This window comes from Ixodes scapularis, unplaced genomic scaffold, assembly GCF_016920785.2.
Source record: "Ixodes scapularis isolate PalLabHiFi unplaced genomic scaffold, ASM1692078v2 PGA_scaffold5__190_contigs__length_132052651, whole genome shotgun sequence".
Lineage (NCBI taxonomy): Eukaryota > Metazoa > Arthropoda > Arachnida > Ixodida > Ixodidae > Ixodes > Ixodes scapularis.
In genome coordinates this window covers 97,595,875-97,619,942 of record NW_024609880.1, presented here as the reverse complement: position 1 = coordinate 97,619,942, position 24,068 = coordinate 97,595,875, and the positions used below count along the sequence as shown (strand labels likewise).

General features: G+C 45.3%; 1 protein-coding gene across 1 annotated transcript in view; it reads left to right on the top strand.

Annotated features, from left to right (window-relative positions):
• LOC8035286 (general transcription factor 3C polypeptide 4) overlaps positions 1–23,643 on the top strand; it is a 32,756-nt gene extending 9,113 nt beyond the window's left edge. The window contains exons 6-14 of the mRNA XM_029987595.4: positions 2,523–2,608; positions 6,148–6,287; positions 9,293–9,440; positions 12,562–12,651; positions 13,379–13,484; positions 13,596–13,641; positions 17,712–17,938; positions 20,963–21,008; positions 21,555–23,643. Coding sequence (XP_029843455.2) covers positions 2,523–2,608; positions 6,148–6,287; positions 9,293–9,440; positions 12,562–12,651; positions 13,379–13,484; positions 13,596–13,641; positions 17,712–17,938; positions 20,963–21,008; positions 21,555–22,043 — 1,378 coding nt within the window. The 3' untranslated portion in view covers positions 22,044–23,643. The remainder of the gene's footprint in view (positions 1–2,522; positions 2,609–6,147; positions 6,288–9,292; positions 9,441–12,561; positions 12,652–13,378; positions 13,485–13,595; positions 13,642–17,711; positions 17,939–20,962; positions 21,009–21,554) is intronic.
• The last annotated feature ends 425 nt before the right edge of the window (positions 23,644–24,068 follow it).

Here is a 24,068-nt window from a genome sequence, read left to right as displayed (position 1 = left end):
TAGATGGCGCAAGTTGTCCCGTCGCGTCCCAGGCGGCCGGTTCGCCCCTGCTCGCTGCTCCCCCACCCCGCCCCCGGTTTGCTTTCCTGATTTCATTTCTTGTCGATTTCATTCTCGTATTTTGGGGCTTTTATTTTATATCTTTTTTCGTAAACCACTGTAGCGCAACTTCAGAGAAGCTGCTCCTCAAGTGGGTAGGAGGCAAGGAGCACACATTTACTTTTCATACACTCTTTATTATTTACACAGATCTCATACATAAAATGGAAGATAAATACAGATAACAAGATTTACGGAGCAATAGAACAGATAGCACGAGAAGCAAGGAAGAGCACAATGAAAGAAATATACATTTATAAAAGACATTGCACCACCACAGTTTTGATCAGCTAAAACTTCAATGTTTCGTAGCCAAAAAATATGATTTTTTTTGTTACTTAGCTGGCAGATGACTTGTTTTACGGTTTCTGTGCTTTCCTATCAGCTGCAGGCCTTTTCAAATGAGGTTTTTGCAGATCTCTTCTTTTAAAAGGCGTAAATTCACCAGGGTTCATAGCAGAACATCTGGAGGAACTCCTAGCCGATTGCTGGACAGAGAAGGTCTCCCACTGTTTTGTCATGAAAGCACTAAGATTCTTCATCACATCATCCTTGTATACCAGATTGAGAATGCACGCCAGAAAGCACTCAAGCTTGCCCACAAAAGTAAGGCAAGGGTCTGTGAGCAAAAAGAGAGCACCAAAAATGACCGTGTCGTCCTGTGCGCTTACCACATGGTACGGTTCGATCTGCCTGCAAATTTCAAACATCGCTCATACGTAAGAAAAAACTAAAACAAATGTGTGCGAAGTGCTGTGTTCACGGGGTTTCTGCCGCACGAGACTGAAAATCGCAACCAGGATCGCATCACATAGAACGAGCTTGAAACGAAAGCGACGAAAAACAAAACTTTACCTCTCGCTTCGGAACACCTTTCGGAATAGAAGGAACGACAGGACTTTCTACTTGCTAGAGTTCCCGCCATTACCATTTTGCAGCAGAGTAGCACCAAGGTATCCTCTTCCGAGAGCACCAGAACTTTCGAAGTCAAATTAGCGCGGACCGAGCGAACACCACGTTTTCCGCAAAACACTCGGAGCTGACGATCACGCTTATCAGCTGTCGGCGACCGTTGCACCGTTGCTGCCGTTGCCATGGCCACCGGCCCGGCAGCAATGTCGATCGTAACGCCATATTTTGAGGCGGTGGAAACAAGAACCCTACACTTAAGCGCAGAAAGAGCGCCCCGAGGAAACATGGATATTAACGGCTGTACCCGTCCTAGTTGCCGGAGAGGGTGATCAACATATTTGACGTCATTGTGACGTCATCCTGACTCTTGGCGGCCTCTACCGAGGTTTCCTTGAACGCCGCTGGCTGCGTGAGCCTGGCAAAGCTGTTAAGGGCTAGTTTCCCCAGGATCGTGTCCCCCGCAAAGAAATGTTGACACAAGACTCTGGACAGCTACTGCCATCTATGAGTGACAGCGGCAACCAGACAACCGGCTTGCCGGCCTCGCTCATAGATGGCGGCAACCTTTCCAGCCTTTCCACTTTGGTTTTGACCAGAGTGGAAAGGCTGAATTTTTTTGGGCTTCGTCCTAGATGTCGTCTTAGAAGTCGTCCTTGAGGTTGTCCTAGACGTCGTCCTTGAGGTTGTCCTAGACGTCGTCCTTGAGGTCGTCCTAGAAGTCGTCCTTGAGGTCGTCTTAGACGTTGTCCTTGAGGTCGTCCTAGAAGTCGTCCTAGACGTCATCCCTGAGGTCGTCCTAGACGTTGTCCTTTAGGTGGTCCTTGAAGTTGTCTTCGAGGTCGTCCTAGAAGTCATCCTTGAGGTCGTCCTAGAAGTCGTCCTTGAGGTCATCCTAGACGTTGTCCTCGAGGTCGTCCTAGAAGTCATTCTAGACGTTGTCCCTGAGGTCGTCCTCGAGGTTGTCCTAGAAGTCGTCCTTAAGGTCGTCCTAAACGTCGTCCTTGAGGTCGTTCTAGACGTCGTCGTAAACGTCGTCTTTGAGGTCGTTCTAGACGTCAACCTCTAGGCGTCGTCCTTGAGGTCGTGCAAGAAGTCGTCCTTAAGGTCGTCCCATCTTAGTACAGCTTCGCTGGTCTTCCTTCTTCACCAGAGCGGAAAGGCTAAAAGGTTTTTATACTTTATTCTATTTTTTATATGCCATCATTGTCTTAGAGGCTGGATCTCGAAACAGCGAATATTTTCATGATATGTACATATTTACATAGTTACAGGTTATTTCAGCTGCCTGCACTCACTACTGACAGTATTTCCAGTATTTCGCCCATTCACAGGTCCATGAGGATTAGGGTCAGTGCATATGCTGCACACATGAAGTGCTGTCATGTTCACTAAGTGCTAGTGTACGTTCGGAACTTCCCGATCACGTCTTGTTCTTCTATTGATCTAGAGCCAGGCATTTGCAAAAGAAGTCCGAGACAGTTGTTTATGATGTGCAACTTTGTTTTTCCCAGCTTTGATCTGAAGCTCTTGAGGGAGGAGCAGACCAAACTGACACGAGCAGCCAGGCTTTGTTGGCAGAAGACATCTGCAGACTCGGGTAACACATAAGCACCACATAAATGCTTCTGTGCTTTGCTCACTGTTAGGGATGCCGCGAACTTTTTTCGAATCGAAGTTTCGATGATCGAATCGAGCGGTTCGAAAGGTTCGAAAGATTTCGATTTTTCGAATTGTCTATATCGTAAAATTCGACAGAGGTCGAACCGTCGAACTTTTCGAACCGTCGAACTTATTACGCTAAAAAATTCGATCTTTTTCGAACTTTCGAACTTACTGCGCTGCAAGGTTCGATGCTTGTCGAACTTTCGAACTTGACTGACCAAAAAATTCGAGGAATTTCGAACTTTCGAACTTATTTATCAAGAGAATTCGAAAAGTTTCGAACTTTCGAATTCTGAAAAGTCAGAAGTTCGACGAACGTCGAACTTTTACCCTAAAAGTTCGACGTTCGTCGAACTTCGAAAGACCGGCGGACGGTTTCATTTGATTTCAAGTAGTGGGGTACATTCGTAATTTTTTTTTCTCGAACTTTTACACGCGGTGCTGCGTTCCTTACGAAAGACAATGTCGTTTATTTCAAAGTTCTGGCATGCTTAGGTTTAAAGAAATAAATCCCCGAAGGGGCGAGGAAGGACGACGGGTTTTTGACGATTGTCGTTTGTGCCAGATTTGAAGCACGCTGCAGCCGGAGCTATTTATAGCAGATATGTTATACTTTTTTAAGAATGATCTATGTATAGCCTAGGTAAGTGCCGTCTTAAGATGTGATTATTGTTATTCAACGTGAGTTTCGAAGAAATGTCCAAACATGTATCTGCACGCAATTATGACCTAAACTTGACATTTATTTTCGTCTAAGTTGTTTGAGTTATCGCATTTAAATTAACACCACAGGCAGTACATATCATTGCCATCTGCAGAATACAAAATAATATATTTATTGTTTTTTCACGTTAAGGAATAAATTAACTCATGGGAGAAGATTTCTAGTAGTGTTCAAGTTCAGCACGTCATTAAAAGAAAACTTTTTTTTCTTTTCGCTTCACGTTCCTGGGACGTGTTTCTTTTAGCCTGTACACATTTTGGTAAAAGAAACTTGTTTCAAAGTTCTGAACCTCTGAATATGCAAGAATAGAACACTTCCAACAAATTCTTGATAGTTTTTTTTTTTTTTTTTTCTCCTGCTTTTTATTCCCGCATCTATTCTTTTTTTTTTTTTTTTTTTTTTTACTATCGGCACAAGTGTTTATGTCGAAAAGACAGATTTGAACTTCCGAACCACTAAGCATGTGACGAGCAGTGCCTTCTGACAACGAGTTTCTAACCATGACCATCTACGCAACCTTTTATGCAGTGAAGAGCGACAGTAGCTATACATATGCATAAATAATTTCAGATTAAAATAAGCTTGACCACGCCCTCTTTCCCCGTATTGTTTTCTTTAACAGTCCGAAATACCTGCAAGGGAAAGAAAAAGGCTGAAGCCCAGCCCCCCCCCCCCCCCCCCCCCCCCCACCCCCACCCCTAACCTCTTTCTCCCCGTTTTTCCTCTTCCGACGCCACTTGTATGGTAGAACGCTCCTCGACTTTTGTCGGCTTTTGTGCTTTTTGCGAGGCGATTCCTCCGTCCCAAGAAAATAAACCTCCAGGACAATTATAAACTTCACCGGATAGGATTACTACCAGCGTGCAAGGGGTGGCGAGCTAGTTTGCCATGTCGCTTCAAGGTTTTTCTGAGCCTCAACCTCCTGCTCGCCCCTGGCCGTTTCGAACTGGATGAGTCTCGTAAAACAGTGTGTTCGTGCAATCACTACTGCGTGACGCAGGTTAAAGACCCCCCCCCCCCCCTCCCCCCCCCCGGGGCTGGCGATGACAATTCTGCACTGGCAAATATTCTTCGCAGAATCTAGATATCACACCATGTATCACACCCTAACTTTTCTAAACTTGATTTTGTGAAAACCAGTGAGTCGTGAAAACGTTATTTGAAACTGAAACCGTGGAAAAACTTGAAAATCGGACTTCGAACTTTGAAAACTTGGATTAGAAAGAAATTCAAAATCTTCAAAGTTTTTCTTTTTTTTTTTTTTTTTTAATTTAGCGTTAAAAGAGAATCGAAATCTTCGAACTTTTCGAACTTCATGCAAAAAGAAATTCGAAATCTTCGATTTGTTCGAACTTCATGTCTATAAAAATTCGAAGCGTTCGAAGTTTTCGAATTTTTTTTACAAAGAATTTCGAAATCTTCGAATTTATCGAACCTGAAGTAAAAAAATATTTGAAATATTCGAATTCGAAATTTTAGAAACCGTGAAAGCTTCGAAATTTTCGAATTCGAAACTCCGCTGTGGTTAAAAGTTGCGAATTTTTCGAAATCGAACCTCGGTGGGTACGAAAATATCGAAATTTTTCGAAATCGAACCTCAGTTCGCTTTGCAAATATCGAAACCTTTCGAAATCGAACCTAGGGTGGTTCGCGACATCCCTACTCACTGTCATGTTAGTGACGGTAAGCAAAGTACCTAAAAATATTTGTTGTTATTTATTTTTTCGTTCAGTAATTTATCTATTTGTTTTCCCTCGATACTTATAAGGGGGTGGTGACTGAAGGCTAAACTAGAGACTTATTAAAGGGATACTTCAACGAAATTTGAAATATGCTTGTCGTGTTCAGAAATAGGCTGAATATGATCCACAATATCCGTAAATGACAATTTCACGTTTGTATTTTTAGCCTGATGGCTGTTTTTTTTCCTTATAAATGGCCCACCCTGGCAAGCGCTCGGAGAGCTGCCAGCGGAGAGCACGTCACATCCGGTGCAATCCTGATGTAGTCTGTCTCGGGATGAGCAAAGGTGCAGCAAGGCTGACGTTGTCGGGATGCCCTAGCCATTCCAGCCACCGAAGCGGTCGAAGCACGGCAACAATCGGGCCACCGCAACTAGCCGCAAAGCTGCTTTGTCTAAATTTTGAGTGACGGGTTAATCTTCTATAATCTTGTAGAGGGAGAAGAGCGACGGCTGGGACACACAAAAGGGAGTTTCCTCCCTCTCTCTTCTCCTGTGCTGTCGGGTTGAAGTCAGGTTCAAAGCACGTAGTTCTAAACGAAGCAGTTATGGTCACTACCTGTCAAGGTTCCTAGACGGGCATTACAAACAAGGCTTTACCATTATCCACCAAGGTGCTCTTTGCAAATCGTTTAATGTGTTTTAAAATTACTTTTGGTGTCTTTTTTAGCGAGATATTGGTGTGTCCGATGGGATGCTGCTTCTTTGAACACGCATAGACCAAAAAATAAGCTCCGAAATTTTATTGTAGTATCTCTTTAAGCCCCCTATTCGCTCTTACGTTAAGAAAACAACAAAAGATGGATAGCGTTACCTTAGACATGCGCCCCAAAGTTCTTACGTGTGCACCAGAATGATAAATGAATTAATATAGTCTTTTATGTTGATGCCCCTATGACTTCACGTTTACACGTGCGGTCACTTTGCATGTATGCGAAAACGGACCGTATCCGATGGTGTCTTTGAAAAGTCCCGGTAGCCTTGCTCTACTTTCTCGATTGTGTTGCAGGGTTCCTTGTTCTGGGATCGAATGACGGAACGATTAATTTGTTGCCGCTGAAACTTTGTGGCAGTGACGAATTGGTTGTCGGTGCCTGGCTCAATTTGTGGGAGGATGACCTGATTCCAGCACAGCACGCCTTGTGCAAGGTAGGCAAACTGCTGTCCCTCACGTCTCTCACTTTTCGTCTCATCTTTTGCAGTACAAGGGATAAGGTACAACAGGTATGCGAGGCAACCGATGGGACAGAACATATTGTTTTGAAGAATGTCTGCTGTCGCTCATTTCACCTATTCGCGACTCCAGCGACCTATAGGGGGCGCCACCACCAAACAAACATGGCGGCTGAGTCCAGGTCGCGTTGGCTCGACCGGGCCGCTTGAACAGGTGGCGCGTTCAATTTAACAGATTTTCTTTTATTTAATGCCAATTTTATAGGTATTTGAACTGAGGCGGTTAAGTGTAGCCGGTGCACATAAACTTGCAGAGCATAGTTTCGTTTTCCAATTGTGTTTTTGTTCTTTTCATGTCAAACTTTCGCTTCGGAGATTTCGTTTGAAACCGAAACTATGGGCTCTGGAGAGACGGTAATATACTAATCAGTTTTGATCATCTAAGGAAAGCGGCAATGAATGCAGAGTTCTCCCACCGACAGTAATTTTCAGCCAACTCGCATGCCTCGACCATGCGACTTATCTGTCCGCGAAATCGAGCTTTTGTGCGTATCCGCGTTTAAGAAACAGCTTCAGTCGTATGCTCGGCCAACAACACCAGCTGCAGGAAAATTACGAAAATTAAGCAAGCGATTCTTGAGCCAAGGAGCATGTTAACCCGCCGGCACCCCACAAAGCAGCTGATACTCGTATTTCAATTCAGGTTTTAGTAGCAATCGAGAAGTCATTTTGACGAGCGGGTTATGCTTTATATTACGTACTATGTCCCACTAAAGCGATATTAGTATATTCTTCGGTTTGAAATATGAGCTTAGTTAACTAGCAATTAGGTGAACTGCTGAATAGAAATATATTTGACAGACAAAGAGATACTAAGTTAAACTTAACCAAATGGTTCTAGCCCGTAGCACGGAGACGAATGCGAACAGACTGAGGAGAGTCTTCATTGGAGATTCACGCAGAACCTCTCTGGCACTGAACTTGACTTCGAATCCTGAACAGAAAAATAAGTATTTTTGTGGTCAGTCAACCTGAGCAATGTAGACGTATATTGCTGCTGGCTTAATTCGACGGGGGTATAATATAAATATTGGAGGCGCGATAGATCATAATGCCGTGACAGCTTCTAACGTTGCGAGACACGTCCCCCACCTTTTGAAAACAGATAATTTCCCTCATTCATCATTTGCAGCGAGCAGGTTTTCCTGAATCAAGTAATTGCGAAATCAGCCCAACTGCTTCAGAGTGGTTCAGAGGATTTTTCGGCGAAAAGCAGCCAAGATGAATAGCCAACGCACCGACCGGCGTAGGTGGCTCAAACTTGAAGTTAATCGAACACAACCAAACTCAAGAAAAGCAGCTATCATACTTTCCCATTCACTTGACTGCAGCATCGGTGTTCCCTCCAGTAAAATGCCTCGTCTGTCGTCCTCCCACTGTTCTACATCCTTATAAAGAAAACCCTTATCAGTTACCAAGTAGTCGTCACTTTGAATGCGATTTGAGACAGACAAGAAATTAAAACGTTTTTTCGCGAATCCTCCCCATCCAAGAAATCAAAACGTTTTTTCGCGAATCCTCCCCATCCAAGAAATCAAAAACACGTGATGGAAGGAAACAATCTACTGAGGCTTCGCCACACTATTGAACACTCAGGCAAACTTAAGAATTTTTCGGACCTTCGTGAAATTACACGGTTCGCCATCGCGCCGACAACACGTGTCCGCGAAAGCCACCGAGACGCGGAGGGGCGCGGAGCGACCTGGACCGGCTGGTTCCCGGTTTTCCCGCTTGGTGGCGTCCGTTTTGCTGGAGTCGCGAATACTGGTAGTCTTTTTTTTTTTCCTGTCCTTGTTGACGTTTAGAATGTTGGCTTCCTGGCTCTGAGACCTATGAAGTGTTGATTTTGATTTTTGGGTGATTTTTTTATACTACTAAGTGTGATAGTCACAAAGTTTACCGTGAAGTTCCGAAAAAAAAACCCAATCAGGGGGTAAGCAATGTTTGGGGATATGGCAGAAAATTTAATGAAAAAATTGATGATAAGTGCGGGGGGAGGGGGGGGTGGCCACTACATAATATGTGAAATGGGAACTGATACGACAGATCATGGACACGGCATTGCGTTCAAGTGCGATTAGTATGCGGGATTTTTGTGGATGCAGCATGTTCGCGCTTCACAGTGTGCGATAAACATGCCAGAAACCGCAACAAATTTGGGTGTTGCGGGAACCGATATCGCGCTTAGATCGTGGACGAAAGCTTGGGAACCCACTACAAACTCGCATGTCATGGGAACAGATACTTCAGATTGCGAACGCTGCAGATTTGCATTTCAAGGTGTGAAAAACACGGTAACCCACTGCAAATTCATGTATAACGTAACCGAAGTTGTGTGCACAAATCGCGGACATAAAAAAAAAAAAAAAAAAAGTGGTAATGAGTTACGAGTTTCTATGTCACGGAAACAGATATCTGTAAGCTCCGGCAGATTAATCAGTTAAAATTAAGTAAAACCTTTTTTTTTTCTTTTTTTTTGCTAATCTAAAATTATTTATTTGATGGTGGCTCTGGGAGCCAGGAGCCCTAGACACTAGACATATCGCTTATGTATTGTTCCTCACTATTCAAAATCAGTAGCTGTTTGTTGACACTCTGCTGCTTGGAACTTATGGTGCAAGAGCCGGCTCTACAGGACCTAGGGTGGGTTTGACCCCCGCCCCTGCCAGTTTCTACCCAGATGGGCACTGCACCAGTGCACAATTGCACAATCACTACTGCGTGTTGCACAATGGCTAAATTTCTCACCTACAGCGGACACCAGTCGCCGTTTCAAGGTAGCATGCGTGCGACATATTTAGCTTTCTTGAAGCATGAATGCAAGAAATAATTTGAGTGACAGCTGTACATGGAATGAAGTACTACACTTCTACATTGTCGTAGACGGCTAATGCAATGTCCCTCACTTCTCCTGTCCACAGGCTTGTTCGGACAATACCTACTTGGTGTGCGTGGCCAAGGGATGCTTTCTACTCTGCTTCAGGGTGGCACAAGACGATCAGGCAGAGCCCTCCCTCTCCCTGAAGGGGAGCAACTTCACCAAGGAGGCTTGCGAGGCTCACATCACGGGTGACTTGACAAGTTCACTCACGGGGTGCAAACCTTCGCATCTTCGGGCACTGGAGTGATTAAACGAGGGACAGTAGATACCTTGTTCGTCCGAAGCTATTCAATGTATAGCGCAACTTTTTCTACAAATCATTTTGCTTCTGAATTTGATATCGTTAGTGAAGCCCCATAACTTGGTACTACCGTAGGTAATTATTGCAAGTTGCCATCATGGCATTCCTAGTACTTGCATTGCTGATGACAATGTGCATGCCTCACATTTCAGAAATGATGAACTGGTGGTAAGGCTGGTGTATCTCTCAAAAAGGTAGCGATTTTAAGATAGAACACTGGTTTTATTCAACCTCAAGGGCTAGTTTCTTGCACTCATTTCGAAACAACAGTTCAGTTTAGCCCAATTGTATGTACCGTATTCACTCGAGTAATAGCCGCACTATTTATGAACAAGGCCCTTGCGTCTGCTTTCCCGCAGAACACATATACAGCCAATCATTGTTTTGCGCATAAATAGCATAGCAAATAACTAGATAGAGATTACGATTCTTTATACAAATGCAATCTTCACAGATGCAGTGATGTGATTGCTACGCCAATTGCGCCAAACTGCGCAAAGGGGCTAACCCTGCTACATCCTGCTACATTTTGCCAAAATAGGGGTAATCTGCACCAAGCCTGCACCAAAGGACCAATTTCGGTCGCCTTTCAAAATTGAAACTAAACTGAGTACCGTAATTGAGCATGTGCAATTGAGCAATTGAGGCCGACACTAAGTACCCTGCAATAATCGTCCATCCGGTCTTGCATGGTTTTCTCGCCGTCTCGCGTTTCGCGCTCTCGTCTCGTAAATCTTGTCTAGCGCCTTTTTTTTTTCCTTTGATAGACGGGAGGGTGTGCGGATGCCCCGACGCTAACGTGCCAGGTGCATCCTTGCCGTCATGCTGTGAAACAAAACCACGTTTTTGCGCGGCGGGAGTTACTTTGTGAGCTGAAGCACTCTCTCCTGAAAGCAACGACCGTGGGAAAACTGTATTTGGTCCCTGCCTTCCAGTCACCGTCGTCGCGCGACGTTGGGTGTTGCCGTCCCCATGAAGCTGCAGATATGTGTTCTCTAAAATGAAACTAAGTACCGCTGCATGTTCAGCAACATTCCTGTTCTTGTTTGAATCCTACGTTACTACAAAAATCCCTCTTTAACTCAAAGACTGCTGTGTCGAAGTATTCATTACCTAGGTTTCTTTGGGTGAGCTTTCCTTCGTGAGGGACCCCGGTACGTGAAAAATCTGCCGCGAAAGAAGGTTGATAAAAAAAAGTTAGCTAAAGCAAAGAAGGCAATGTCTGCATGCTGAACCCTCACAGCGCGCTTGTTTGTCTCGAGTTCAGTCGTTGCACAAAGCGCTCCAAGAATTTTTCGACCCTGGCTCGCAATGTTTTGTATCGATAGCTCAGGTACTTTTTTCCCCCTTTTTTTGCATATGTTTAGCTTGTACCTTGTTTGCCGGCCTGGCAAGCACACGCCGCTGGACGTTTTATTGTAGTATGCTCGACAGTTGTATTTTGCATACAATTTTGGGGATCAGTTGGCGACGGAGCGGAGTGACATGGTTTCGGTTTCGATCGAACAGCCGTTGTCTCAGCTCGCGCGACGAAGCACGCGCAACTGCAAGCCTGCCGAAGTTGGCCTCACGTGCATGCGAATATGATTGCACGACAGAAGCACCAGCTGGGACGCTTGCAATCCATTGTTTTACATTTGCTTACTTTTGACTAAAATCTGGCACGTCGGGAACCAGTCAAACAGTGGCAAGCGGTTTTTCAAAATCGCTCGGCAATGCCTACAGCACTGTACACTTGTGGGATGTCTCAGCAGTAAAAACACAAGCAGCGAGTTCCCTCACAACACGCCACATCAGAACACAACGCTTCACAAAGTGCCCTTTGTATGTACAGCACTAAAAACAAATTTTTTTATTTTTCTAAGAATATCTGCTCCAAAAGCCATTTTCGCTGTTCCGAAACACTGTCTTGGCTGTTCCAAAAGCCACTTTTGATGCTCCAAAACACTGTATTGGTCGTTCCAAAGGCCACATTTGCTGCTCCAAAACACTGTTCTGGCTGCTCCGAAAGCTGCTCCAAGATGGCTTAGGCCAATCACATCACTTCAGATGGTATCTTCGCGCGATAACGTTAACTCTGTCCTGTAAACCGCTGGAATCATGCTGCCGATCGCGCTGATTGGCAAGCCGCATGCTCTGCGGAAAAGCGAACCCTCAGGTTTTTTTCATAAACAGCGTGGCTATTACTCGAGTAAATACGGTATTCATGAATTTCTGATTATCTTCAGTAAAGTTGCACCTCGCTCAAATCACTTCAGATCACAATCTACTTGATTGTGATTTCATGCCAATCCCACCCTCTTTCCTAGTTTGGAGGGCCCGAGATTGCATGATCCAGAACTCTGTCGAGGCCCTTAGCTGTTCAGCATTTCTCTTATACTTCGTGCTAGGGCCGTAACCAGGGGGGGGAATTAGGGGGTTCTGACCCCCCCCCCCCCCCCGAAATTTTTTTCTGGGTACGGCCCTGGTCGGTGCACTTGCAGCCAGCCAATTTTAATCTCCACCTCTGCGCACGCGCAGTGGTGCCGGTCGGCTACCGGATACCAAACCGGGACCGGTTCTCCGGTTTGCTGCAACTCTCTATTATATGCCACCGATGCACATGATTCGTAGGCGAAAATAAGACAATAGACACTCAAAATGGCCGCCGTTGTCCACAAAACCCCCCCCCCCCCCCCCCCCCGAAATTTTTTTTTGGGTACGGCCCTGCTTTGTGCCACTAATTGTGTGCAGTGCGGGCAAAGGCAACGCCAGGTGAAGGGAAAATTAAGCACGAGCACGAGGAAAGCGGTACGGGAGGGGAGGGCAGTAGAGGGCAAGGGGAGAAAGGGAAAGCACAAGGGACGTTAGAAAGGAAAGGAGGTTCCTCTCCTCCTCTTCAGCCTGCCTAGTGCTTGCCCTTTCTTTCCTTACCTGATGCTGGCTTTGCCTGTACTGCATGCAACTAGTGACATGGAGTAGAGGTGTAAACATAGCCTGGATGCTAAAAGACCTTACTGTTTGCACAGCCTTTGACCAGTGCCCATCGACAGAATGGGAGCTGCATCTCCTTGCGTGCACGATGAGTGGGCACATCGTGGAAGTCAAGGTAAACAAAGGCAAGTCGCCATCTGGAGAACCCTCTGCCAGTTCCACTGTCTCAGTTTGCAGTGTCTAGCGCTCCAACTACGAAACTTCTGAGATTCTGAGGACTTACTTTTCACACTGGAACGCTCACCATTTTCAGAAATAGAAAACTGAAGTAAAATGGATTATGGTTAACAGTTGTTGAAGTGGGCTATTATATTAGTTGATGGCACCACTGCGAACGAAGGGCCTCCTTTACTTCCACCAGGGCACTGTCACATACTAATAGTGTCGTGGATGCAACAGGACCTTACTGATGTGAGGATATTGTTAGAACTCTGAAGTTTGAAATTGTTGTGCCGTTCTGCAGAATCTGAAGACTTGACTTTTATTGAGAATAATGTAGCATAGTACTGCAAGCACGCATTAATTTCTTGCAATTGGAACCTATTTTGTGAGTTACTCGTGTCTGCACTCTGGCGACGTAGGCCCTCGACACTAAACTTTGTGTGCATTTCATCTAGACTGCTGAAAGCTGAAACTGTGGTCTCATACGTTTTATGTTTCTGCTAATACAAAGAGGCACAGCTCAACTTTCTTTGAAAGCTATCAGTTTGTTCACTCACAGCTTTCATAAGTCAGCATAGGTAAGCTACAAATGAATCTTGTCATGATGTCATGATAGTGAAGTTGTAGATGTTAACTGCTTTACCTTTTTCAAAAAAAATTTTCAAGTTCTTTTTTCTTTTTTTTCTTTAGAGTTGCAGTTTACCAATGAGAGGTTGAGCATCGAGCTTCCCTGGATGCTGCAGCCCGTGGGACTGAACATATCCCCAAACGGCATCTTCATGGCCATCTTCTACCAGTGAGTTACTTGCAACTTTGATACGGCATGACGCACGGCAGTTTCGACTGAGAGACGGAATGGGGTGTCATGTTGTGCACCAATCTTCAAAATTTGTTGTTGTTTTTACAGCATTGCCACACCATACAACTACAATGTTATCAGGGAGCCATTGCAGGTGAGTCAACTGATGACCACATGCCTGAAGTGTGAAATAAACAAACAAGATGAAAAGTGCAGTGATGGAAGGAGCTAGCTCCACTATATATACTTTCAAAGTGGCTTGTCCTATGTTATTTTCTGGGGTGGATTGTGGCCAGACCTGTGGGAATTAGATAGGCACATTTCGTGTGCCATGCCCTGCCCTCCCGCGTAGACAGATAGTTGGAATCCTGCTAGTACTTTGCCAAGTCTAGCTCCTGAACCAAAAACGGATAACTCTTAAAGTGCGGCTATTAATTTACTTTACGGGTGTGCAGGGGTAAAAGCGCTGCTCCAATTGTACCATTGTGCACCAGTCAGGGACGCCGGAAGTATATCGTGAGTGGGGGGGCTAAAGCCATGTTCCTTTTTGTCGTTTTTTGTATGATGTACTATTTTTTTTTTTTTTACTAAAAATAATTTAAATATAACGATCTGAGTTTCGTTTGAGAGAAAACACTATCCTAGCGGCTTCGTTTTTGTTCCTTTCACTAGGTCCTGTGCGGTTTCTATTTTCTGCATGAGAAAACAATTTTCTTACGCAGTGCTCCTAATTGCTAAATATTGTATATCATCAAGAAGGAACTGTACATAATACGTTTTCAGAGATCACTTCTTTATTAATGGTCTACAAATTAGGAAAGCGAGGAAACAAGCAGCGTGATTGAATTGACGCATTTACACAAACGGAACTCATGATGAGCTAAGAAGAACTGCGGAATATCTTACCTTGAGAATCTCCGCTTCCTAGGCATGTACGCTTTGGGGCTGGTAGGAAGAAGATGCTGGTGATCTTCTTTGGATGGCCAGACATTGCATGTAATGCTGGAGTCGAAGAGACACTGACTGACGCTGACTGCATACGCCTCTGACGGGTTGGACCCTCCCGATGTCGTTGGGAGGGTAGGATCAGCCCCGATGATCTTGGAGCTTGGTGGCGGGCACGTTGTTGAATGATGCTCTGACTCGCTGCTTCTCGTAAACTTCAACATTTATCTAAACGCATTCAACTTGGACGACCACCTCTCCGGTTCCGAGTCTAAGACGAACTCCGCTAATTTCATTTCTCGCTTTTCGCATCACAACTCTAACTTTCCCTCGCTCTCGAAGGAAGAGCCAATAATTTCAAATCTGAAGATCATCACGTGCTCTCGACCGGACCAGTCGCCGGCAAGGACATCTTGAGACCTTCCTAAACGAAAACAACCGTCAAAGCTCGTCAAATATGACAGAAAGCGTCCGGTCCGAGGCGACAATCTGGCGCCACACATGTCTCGTCGCAGTATCCCCCACGCTACGACAACAGCAACACCAACAAAATTATAATCCCCGGACTCTAGAGGCCCCCATACTAAGCCCCAGTTGGCCCCCGCGCGCCACTCCCCGGCCTTGCCACGGGCAGATCGGGTCCAGCTTGCTCTAAACCCTCGTAGCCGCCGTGCTGATAAACGACGGACATTGGATTAAAAAAAAAAAAAGCGCGCTCCCGAAATTAATTGTTCTTGTCTAAAATCTCTACGTGCGACAAGACTGTGCCTTGCTGCTCCGTGGCTTGCACCTAACATGGACGCACGTGATGCCTTCGTGACGAGCGCCTGGCTGGCGTTATATCCCCGAACTATTCTTATGAGGGCAAGGGGGCTGAGCCCCCCCATAAGAATACTTGGGGGGGCTCTGGCCCCCCCTGCCCCCCCTCTTCCGGCGTCCCTGGCACCAGTCCAGTTTCGCTGTGCCATCCTGTTCCGAAGTGCAAATTTTGCGCCAAAACTAGACCGAAAAAATTTTTTGTTTTAATCATTAAGTTTTCTGGAGTATTTTTTTACTGATCACGGTGGTTTACCGTGTTGTGTTCGTTTAAATAATTCTGAACCAATATTATAGAGCCGCCATTCCGATGTGGTCATGTCAATGTCAAAGCAGGCGACTCGTTTGATGAAAACAGGCACCAGGTGCTTATTTTCATCTAATGAGAATGACCATGACTTATTACGGACCAGGCAAATAGACAATGTTCTGTTTTATTTCATGGTCTCAAGTTGATGATTTGTCAAGCACCAGCCGCATGAAGGAAAACCGCGCGAGTTGGTTAAGTCTTCCGTTTTGAACGCGGAGAAAAGTAAATGCTTTTATTGTTGTTCAGAAATGTACCGTATTTGGGCGAACATGAACAAGCAAACAATTAAAGTTGCCTGTTTATTTCCATTTCCCCTACCAGTGCCTTCAAAGCACTTGTTTGCGCACTTTGGCTTTGTGCCATCAGTGCCCCAGCTCAGCTAACAGCGTGCAAGTGTCTGATCTCCGAAAAAGGCACATGCCTGGGTGGCTTTGTCGGAAGTAATGAAGCATCAGTTCGTTGTTCACTTTCTTTTTTGACAGAATGACATTGAACATGGCTGTGTATCTTCGAAATACCGCACGCATTAGATTCGTATACTGTAAAGTTTTGTATGAATGCCTGCCCCTGAGAGATTGCCCATCCCATTTTTTGGGCTGAATATTCATAGCAAAAATTTCGAAGCATCGCTTCCCTCCCTCCGATTCCTGCCAGATATCAATCGTGCGATATCCGCCGGAAATCACATCAACCACGCGATTTGCGGTATCAGTATGTGCTACAAGCGTGTTCGACGTGGACCCTCGTGCTTTTCACACCGTGACACGCGAACCTGCCGCGTCCGCAATCTGCAGTATCCATTTCCGTGACATGCAAATTCGTAACTCATAACGCGTTTTTATTTTTTTGTCTGCGATTTGCGCATGCAATTTCGGTTTCTGAGAAAGGCGAGTTTGTAGCGTTTTCTTGTGTTTATCACGCCATGAAACGCGAACCTGCTATGTCCGCAATCTGCGGTATCTATACATGCGAGTTTGTAGTAAGTTTCTGCACTTATGTCCACAGTCTGTGCACTTGATATAGATTCCTGTGACAGACGAGTTTGTAGAGGGTTCTTGCATGTATATCACACTGTTGAGCGCAATTGTGCTGCATCTGCGTTCTGCGGCCGTACCCGTGGCAGGGGAGTTTGTAGCAAATTCCCAGTTCCCGTTTCATGATAGCTTAGTCCCCCCCCCCCAATGCTTATCACTAGTTTTTTTTATAAAATTTTGCTGCCGCATCCCAGACAATTTTTACCATTTATTTCTTCATTTATAGTGGCCGTTTTTTCAGGACGTTACTGTATTTAAACATACCTAAGAGCATACTGGTATGCGTTCACCTATCATCTGATCTCTTGTGAAAGTGATAACTAGTGTACTCCCTAAAATTAAGCGTACATGTGGCGTCATTTTTTTTTGTGTGTTTAGGCTGTTTGTCTTTGCTGAGACCGCTTCGGTGCGCTCCTCATTCGTGTCATAAATGTAACAGTAAAAGTGATAATTGGTTCTCTCATCTGGAAACTTTCTTGTAAATGGCGTGCGAGGCAAATGTGTGTGCTAGTAAACAAACAGCAAGCAGATGGGAGGACAAGGAGAACAGCGGGAGCGTTTTGCTGATTGATGTAAACTCTAAACTATTGTGCTAGAATGCATTCAAGCAATTTACTTGTGAGAAAAACCTTCCATTTTATGGTCTTACTAGTTTCGTCAGTCACTTTTTGTATTAAACCCTGAACAAACTTTTTTTTTATTCTAGTCAGTCATGCTTGTTCTAGTAAGAGCTTAAGCGTGATGTATGAGCAGGGATGATATGATAAAGTTTTCAGTATTGTGCATTTGAGCTTTTTGTCAGATAGAGTAGATTTGTACTCTGTTTACTTGAGTATTGGAATACATTTGTGTTTGCTAACCAGGGACTTTGAAGATTTGTATTTCATAATTTCAGCCTTATGGTTTTCAGCTAATGCTCACACAGAATACAATAGGAATTTTTTTTCTGTGTGTTGTTAATGCAGCACCACTCAAAACTGTCAACATGAAATGCACAGATTCAGCGCAGTACCACTGACCTCTATACGAAAACGGTGCTTCGACCCTCTCCAAAGTGTGACGTGCATTCTGCAGGCTGTTATGCAGACGCCACTTTGCTGATCGTTCCTTTTTGCCCAGCTGACAATCTACAATCTGGTCTCCGTGGAGCTGGCTTGCCAGCGGCTGCTGAGCAGGGCAGCTGAGCAGGGCTCGGAGGGGGGGTTGTGCTTGCTGGTGGACTGCCTGGACAGGGTGCACTCTTTTGCGAGCAGCACCAGTGCACTGCCCCAGCCACTAGAAGACTTTGTTAGAGAAAGCAGGGAGCACCTCTCAAAGCTCTCGTCCTTTGGGCTGAAGCTTTTCAGGTGAGTTCCCTCCACCTTACAATGCAGTACTGGGCAGTGTCGGTCTTGGCCGAGCGAGCTGATGCGGTGCTTTAAAGCTCAGTACTATATGAGGTGCCTTCCAGAGTCCCTATGCTATCCATACCTTCTTATTACACTGATGCTAAATGAAGAAACACAGTTATGTCTGGCTTGGTACTAGTTTTTGCACGAGATAAATCATAGTGCTTTCCCATAAACTTTTTTTCACCAAGTTTTACACCTGCTTAGTGGCAGAATCCAGGAAACTCAAGACAATCATCTCTCAGGATTTTCTAAAACTTCATTTTTTTATATTTGCTATCTCAAGGCCTTTTCTGTTGTCTCTTGATTTTGATGCTGTCTGCCGTTTTATGTGATTAGGTTTACCGACATATTTTACTCTTGCATAAAGGGATACTGACAGGGTATTTATGCTCGGCAAAATTTTTTATTTGTACATGACATATGAGAACCTGACTACCCAGAACACAATTAGCGGCTCAAAATTTGTTTTCTTTTTTGCCTGAAAACCGCTCCTCAAGAACTGGCCGGTTTGAGTTGTGCTCACTCTCTTCTCCGTGGTCACGTGCCATTCTCTATGGTTTAGACCAGGGGTGGCCAGGCTGACCTGGCCTAAGAGCCGCAAACGCAACCCTGAAACTTCCAAGAGCCGCAGGGGGGGGGGAGCAGGAAAACTTTTGTCCAGTGCAGTAAACTAAACTCGAGCAACTTTCAATCTATCCGAGTCAAAAGCAGTCGGACTGTACGTAAGGTAGCAGTAGTACAAGACTACCAAACTGCAACCTGTCTCTCGATTTAAAATGCGTTCCATTTCTCTTTTTGAGGAAATGCTCGTGGAAGGGGGGTGGAGCCGCGAGCTGCACTTTAACACGCGAAGAGCCGCAGCTTGGCCACCCCTGGTCTAGACATACACACCAAATATAATCAAAGTTGTGGGTCATCAAAAGCTTACACTCAATATTAAAGACAGAAAAAATATGATACCCATTTTTTGCGGCTTTTAAAAAGCTGCAAACACGTTGATCGAAGAAAAAAAAAGTTGCACAGAGAACCGGAAACGTTCTGTGCATTCTCTGTGTTATTCTCAACATGTCGTCTTATTGCGGGACTCGCCTCGAAGGGGACGAACGACGGGCGTGGGACCTCTACTTCAGAACTGTTGTTCGCGGTACCGGATAATCTGTCTAGCATTGAAAGAGAAATATTTTACCGATCAAAACAATTACCGTAATATCCCGAGTCATCGCCCATCCCCGAGCCATCGCCCACCCCATTTTTGGGGCCAATATCGATTTCCGAAAAAACACCAAGTCATCGCCCACCCCTTCAAATACCCCAGCGCGGACTCTGCGATCCGCGAACACTCATCCTACCCGAATGACGCGGCCGCGGTTGTGCAATATTTTAGGCAAAGCCAAAGCGTAAATAAAGCTTTACTGGAACGTCCTACACAGGCTACGTTTACATGGATGCGACTGCAGCGCATCGGATCCAGTTAACGAATCGAATGGGCACATGTAAACAACTCGGATCGGATCGGATCGGAGTCGATCCGATCCGCTGGGACGGGGTGGTTTGAGATGGTCAATCCGAATCGAGACTCTTCATGTACACGCTAGCGGATCGAATCGAGTGCTCGAGCGAGGGATTACGGGAGCTTTGCTTCGCCTGCCGCTAGGCAAACCGGACACCTCGGAAACAATCTGAAGGTCACGACGTTTGCGTTGTGATCCTTCGACACGAGGTGCCGCTGCTGGTCGATTCGAATCCATGTAAACTTGATGGTTGTAGTGGATCCGATTCGCTAACTGGATCCGATGCGCTGCTGTCGCATCCATGTAAACGTAGCCACAGACGTTTGCAGAACGTCCCAACCGTGCATTGATAGCCCGCCGCGCACGGTCGCACGTATGTACGCACCAAACAAGAAAGTTGCGCAAGAGCTTGCAATTGACAAGGCGCCCGACTTGGCCCGACGCCAAAGTATTTGCCAACGCGACCGCCGGCTTTCCCGCTTTTCAAGCATTGCTCTTGGTCGCTTCTTTGGTCCGCTCGCTCCCTCACTCACTCGCTCGTTGCGCCTGGTCGGTTTTTCTATTTTCTTGTAGACTTTTCTTTCTTTTTTTTTACTAACTAGGAGAACATAATGGTGACATTCTTTCACTGAACAAACGTTCGTGCTATATGCAGATCGGCGGTGTTTCTAGCGCGTATGCAAGCAACAGACTTCGCTATAGTAAAATATTCTTTCGTGAGCATTTTTTTCTATAAAACAATGAAACTAAATCGAGTTTTGAGTTTGATGTATCTCTTGTGCATCAGCGCTAGATACGCAAAGAAAAATAGGCGTTTTTTTCGCTTTTTTTCAAGTGTGTGCTCACCCACCGAGACATGGCCCACTCCACTTTTTTAACGAATTTCAGGCAATTGGGGGGTGGGCGATGACTCGGGATATTACGGTAGGATTTATTCCGTACGACACGCCCGACCACCAAGCTGATACGCACAAAGACGTCGCTGAGTCGTCGCCCCTTCTCCTGGCTGAAGACATTGCTCGCCTTATGAACCCGAATCAGTAAGAGCTTAAAAAATGTGCAAACGTCAAGCACGAGGTGCTTGACTTTTGCATTCTTTGTGCAATGTGCAACACGCACGTTTTTCGTCTGCTTCACACATACAGAAAAATGAAGAAAAAAAAATGTGTTCAGGTGTAGCCACGTGACTTTTGCAACTCTTTCCTCCTCTACATTTCTCCTTCTTCCCCAGTCCTTTCAGTTTCGAGCAATTGTGTTTGTTACTTTATTAAAAATATACCTACATGGCACTATAGCAATATATTTATTGCGTAAAGAAAATTACAACATAAGATGCAGTAAGGAAAAGGGTAAAAACAAGCATGAAAAACCATGGCAGCCAGATGATTTTTTGTGCACCTGCAAGCCTGCTATTGTCCATGCTGCTTTGACGCTTGCTGCATAATGAAGTGAGAATTTTCTTATGCAGCTTTCTTACAAGAATCAATGTGTCCCTGAGCAAAGGGGAGGAATCGGTAAGCCCAATCATATATTTTTTTGTCAAGTGTCTTGCTTCATTCAGTTCAGTCTGCTTCCTAACTGGAACAAGTTATGTGACACAGTATGATGAGAACTTTAGCTAATTGGTATGCTACGTCTTTAGAAAGAGATAATAGGTACAGAAACAAGATGGTAGGTAAAAGAATTGCACATGTAGAAAGGTGCTGTGTATGTGTCCTTTGACTTGCATTCATGTCTGTGGCACTGTTGTGTTTCTAAAGTTGAAATTATGAGTTCATAGCCCTCTGCAATGCTATCCAGTACTAAGGCTTGCAGAATCCATTCCATTCAGGTAGAAGCATGAATGATGTACAAGTCAGTACAAACCACTGTCAGTTATAGCTTACATTTTTTTTATTCTAAATGCTCCACCTTGTGCCGTCAAATTTTGTAAGCATTCTTTTTTTTTTCATATGTTGACACACTTTGTAAAGATAGTTTCAGGTTTTCTTATTGCAAACTCAAAATACAAGCAATCTGTTAGCTTGGCAACGAAACAAGAGAACCATTCTGCCGTGTAGGATGTGTCAAGAACGAACGAAGAGGTCCTGTGGCGTCACGTGTCGGCCGTCGTCGAGAACTGCAATGCAGAATCTCTGGACGCCCGGCAGGTGCGGTCTCTCCGTCACTTCGCGAGCTGGATGGCGCTGACAAACCGCACTCCTAACAAGAGGCTGGGCATCCTCCTCGAAGCAGCGGGGCGTCCGCAGTCCGAAACGACGACAGCAACACTGCAGCCGCTGCCGTCGTCGGAGACGAAGGCCGAAGACGAACATAGCGAGAGCGGTGTGGAGAGCTGTCCGATCTGCAACTGTGGCGTGCTGGTGGAGAACCTGGATTCGTGGGAGTGCCTGAATCATCACAAGTGGGGCCGCTGCATGCACTCGCTCCTCGTGTGTGACGAAAGCCCAAATCGAAGGTGCGTTCCGTGCGGGCTGCTGTCTCATCGGACGCCCGTTTGGACGGACGACGACCCCCTCTGCTTGTTTTGCGACACAACGCTCGTGTGATCCTGTCTGTGTGTGAAAGTGATGGGAGGCGGAGGGCACGGTAGAGATTTAGCCCGACCGACTTTTGTGGCGTGCAATGACGCAGTATTATGGATAGTCTTCGCAATGGTGCAGCGTGCACGGGCGTCGAGAGCAGAAAGATTTCGTCGTCAAAGCTGGGTGGCACAGCACGACGAGTTTAGACTCAAACTTTCCTGTTACAAGCGACGCTTCGTTAGGTGTTCTGGTTTCCGTCTGCTAGACATGTTCTGTACAAAGCACAAATGAAGACATGTTCCTGGAACAGTTGGTTCCGTTCATCTTGTACTCAATGTTTTGGGAAGTGTTGGATTAAGGATTGTTAGTATACCACAGCTCAGTACTAGCATGTGGAGTGAAAGTGTGCACTACAGATTGAGGACATTAATGAGTTGAAATCTCACTCCTGCTGGTTTTGACATAGACAGGCATTGTACCAGCATGTATTCATGATAATTGAAACCTCGTGAATCAAGAGAGATCTCCGGTTAGGAGTCATACTACTTTGGCCAAATTGCCTCTCTGTAGCAGAGATGACATGTAGTGACCACGTTTCATGGCACACCCTATTTTATCAACATTCATACAACGAATTTGACTTGCATTCAATTGCTCAAAATTTGGTGGTCTTTCTGTGATTGCCTTTGTTTTAGCAGCACTAGTTTGTCACAAGTGATGTCATTCTAAGATTTTTGTGTAATGTGCATAAGTATGGATCGCACAAACTGATGTCCCGATGGAGGACCCTTGTCTCTTTGACAGATTCAGTGGTAAATTTGTTATAGTGAAATTGGGAATTGTTGCTGCAAAAAAAGCTTACAATGAAATAAGCTTCGTACTGACGGAGTAGAAAGAGCTGAAACACATATCTTTGAATATAAAATATGTTTCCTTTAACAACACCACAAGGTGTTTTTAGGTCACAAGTTTATCATAGTTTATCTGACATTTATGTTACTGAAGTCGAAAGCTTCAAACTTCCTCTAGGATGAAGGTACTGGTAAAGCCAAAAGTTTATTTCAAATGCTTGTCTTCAGTCAAGTCGGTTGGACTCTAATAGTTCTGTGATATAACACATTTACCAGTAGCACAGTCCTTTGTATAAGTTTACACATCCATCTGTTCATTTGTTCATCTATACGCAGTTTCGTACATGCCCCACTTAAGAGTTTAGATTTGGCTTATTTCAAATGCAGACATGAAAAATACATTCCATAATGCTTGCCATCTGTGTCATGGTAATATTTTCCAAGTCATGGCTACTGCTTATCACTGGTGTCCCAGTCACACTCTGCATGCCCTTACTATGTGCCTTCTCGCTCATTTCTTGCAGTGCATGTTTTGAACACATTTTGTGAGTAAAAACCAAAGGGTTAGACTTTACTATGGTGGAACCACCATACTGCTAGCATAGATCTGCAGCCTTCTGCATGTTACTGATGTTCAACTCTGTCACGTGTACTCAGGGGCAGAGGTCGGCATTTTAGGTCGCCCTCACTCACCCTCACAACCACACTCACCTAAGCCCCTCACTCTCCCTCACCCTCACAGCTGCACTCACCGTCAGCCCCTCACTCACCCTCACAGTCGCACTCACCTTCAGCCCTTCACTCACCTTCACTGAACCTCACGGCCCTCACGCCACTCACCGCCCTCACCCACTCATGGCCCTCACGCCACTCACCGCCCTCACTGCCCTCGCACACTCATGGCCCTCACGCCACTCACCGCCCTCACGCACTCACCGCCCTCGCGGCCCTCACACCCCTCACGCACTGATGGCCCTCACGCCACTCAGGCCAGCTTCAGATGGGGCAATTTTGCCCAGAAACTTGACGTCGCAACACCAGCAACACGGGCCACCCACGATCACACGCAGCAACCAATTGCTGCAATTTGCCATCATCATAAAATTTTATTTTTCTTGCACTATTTAGACAGAATTACGCGTTATAAACGTGTTTTTATGCATGTAAATCTCGTTAAGAATACTAATGCACCTTTCTG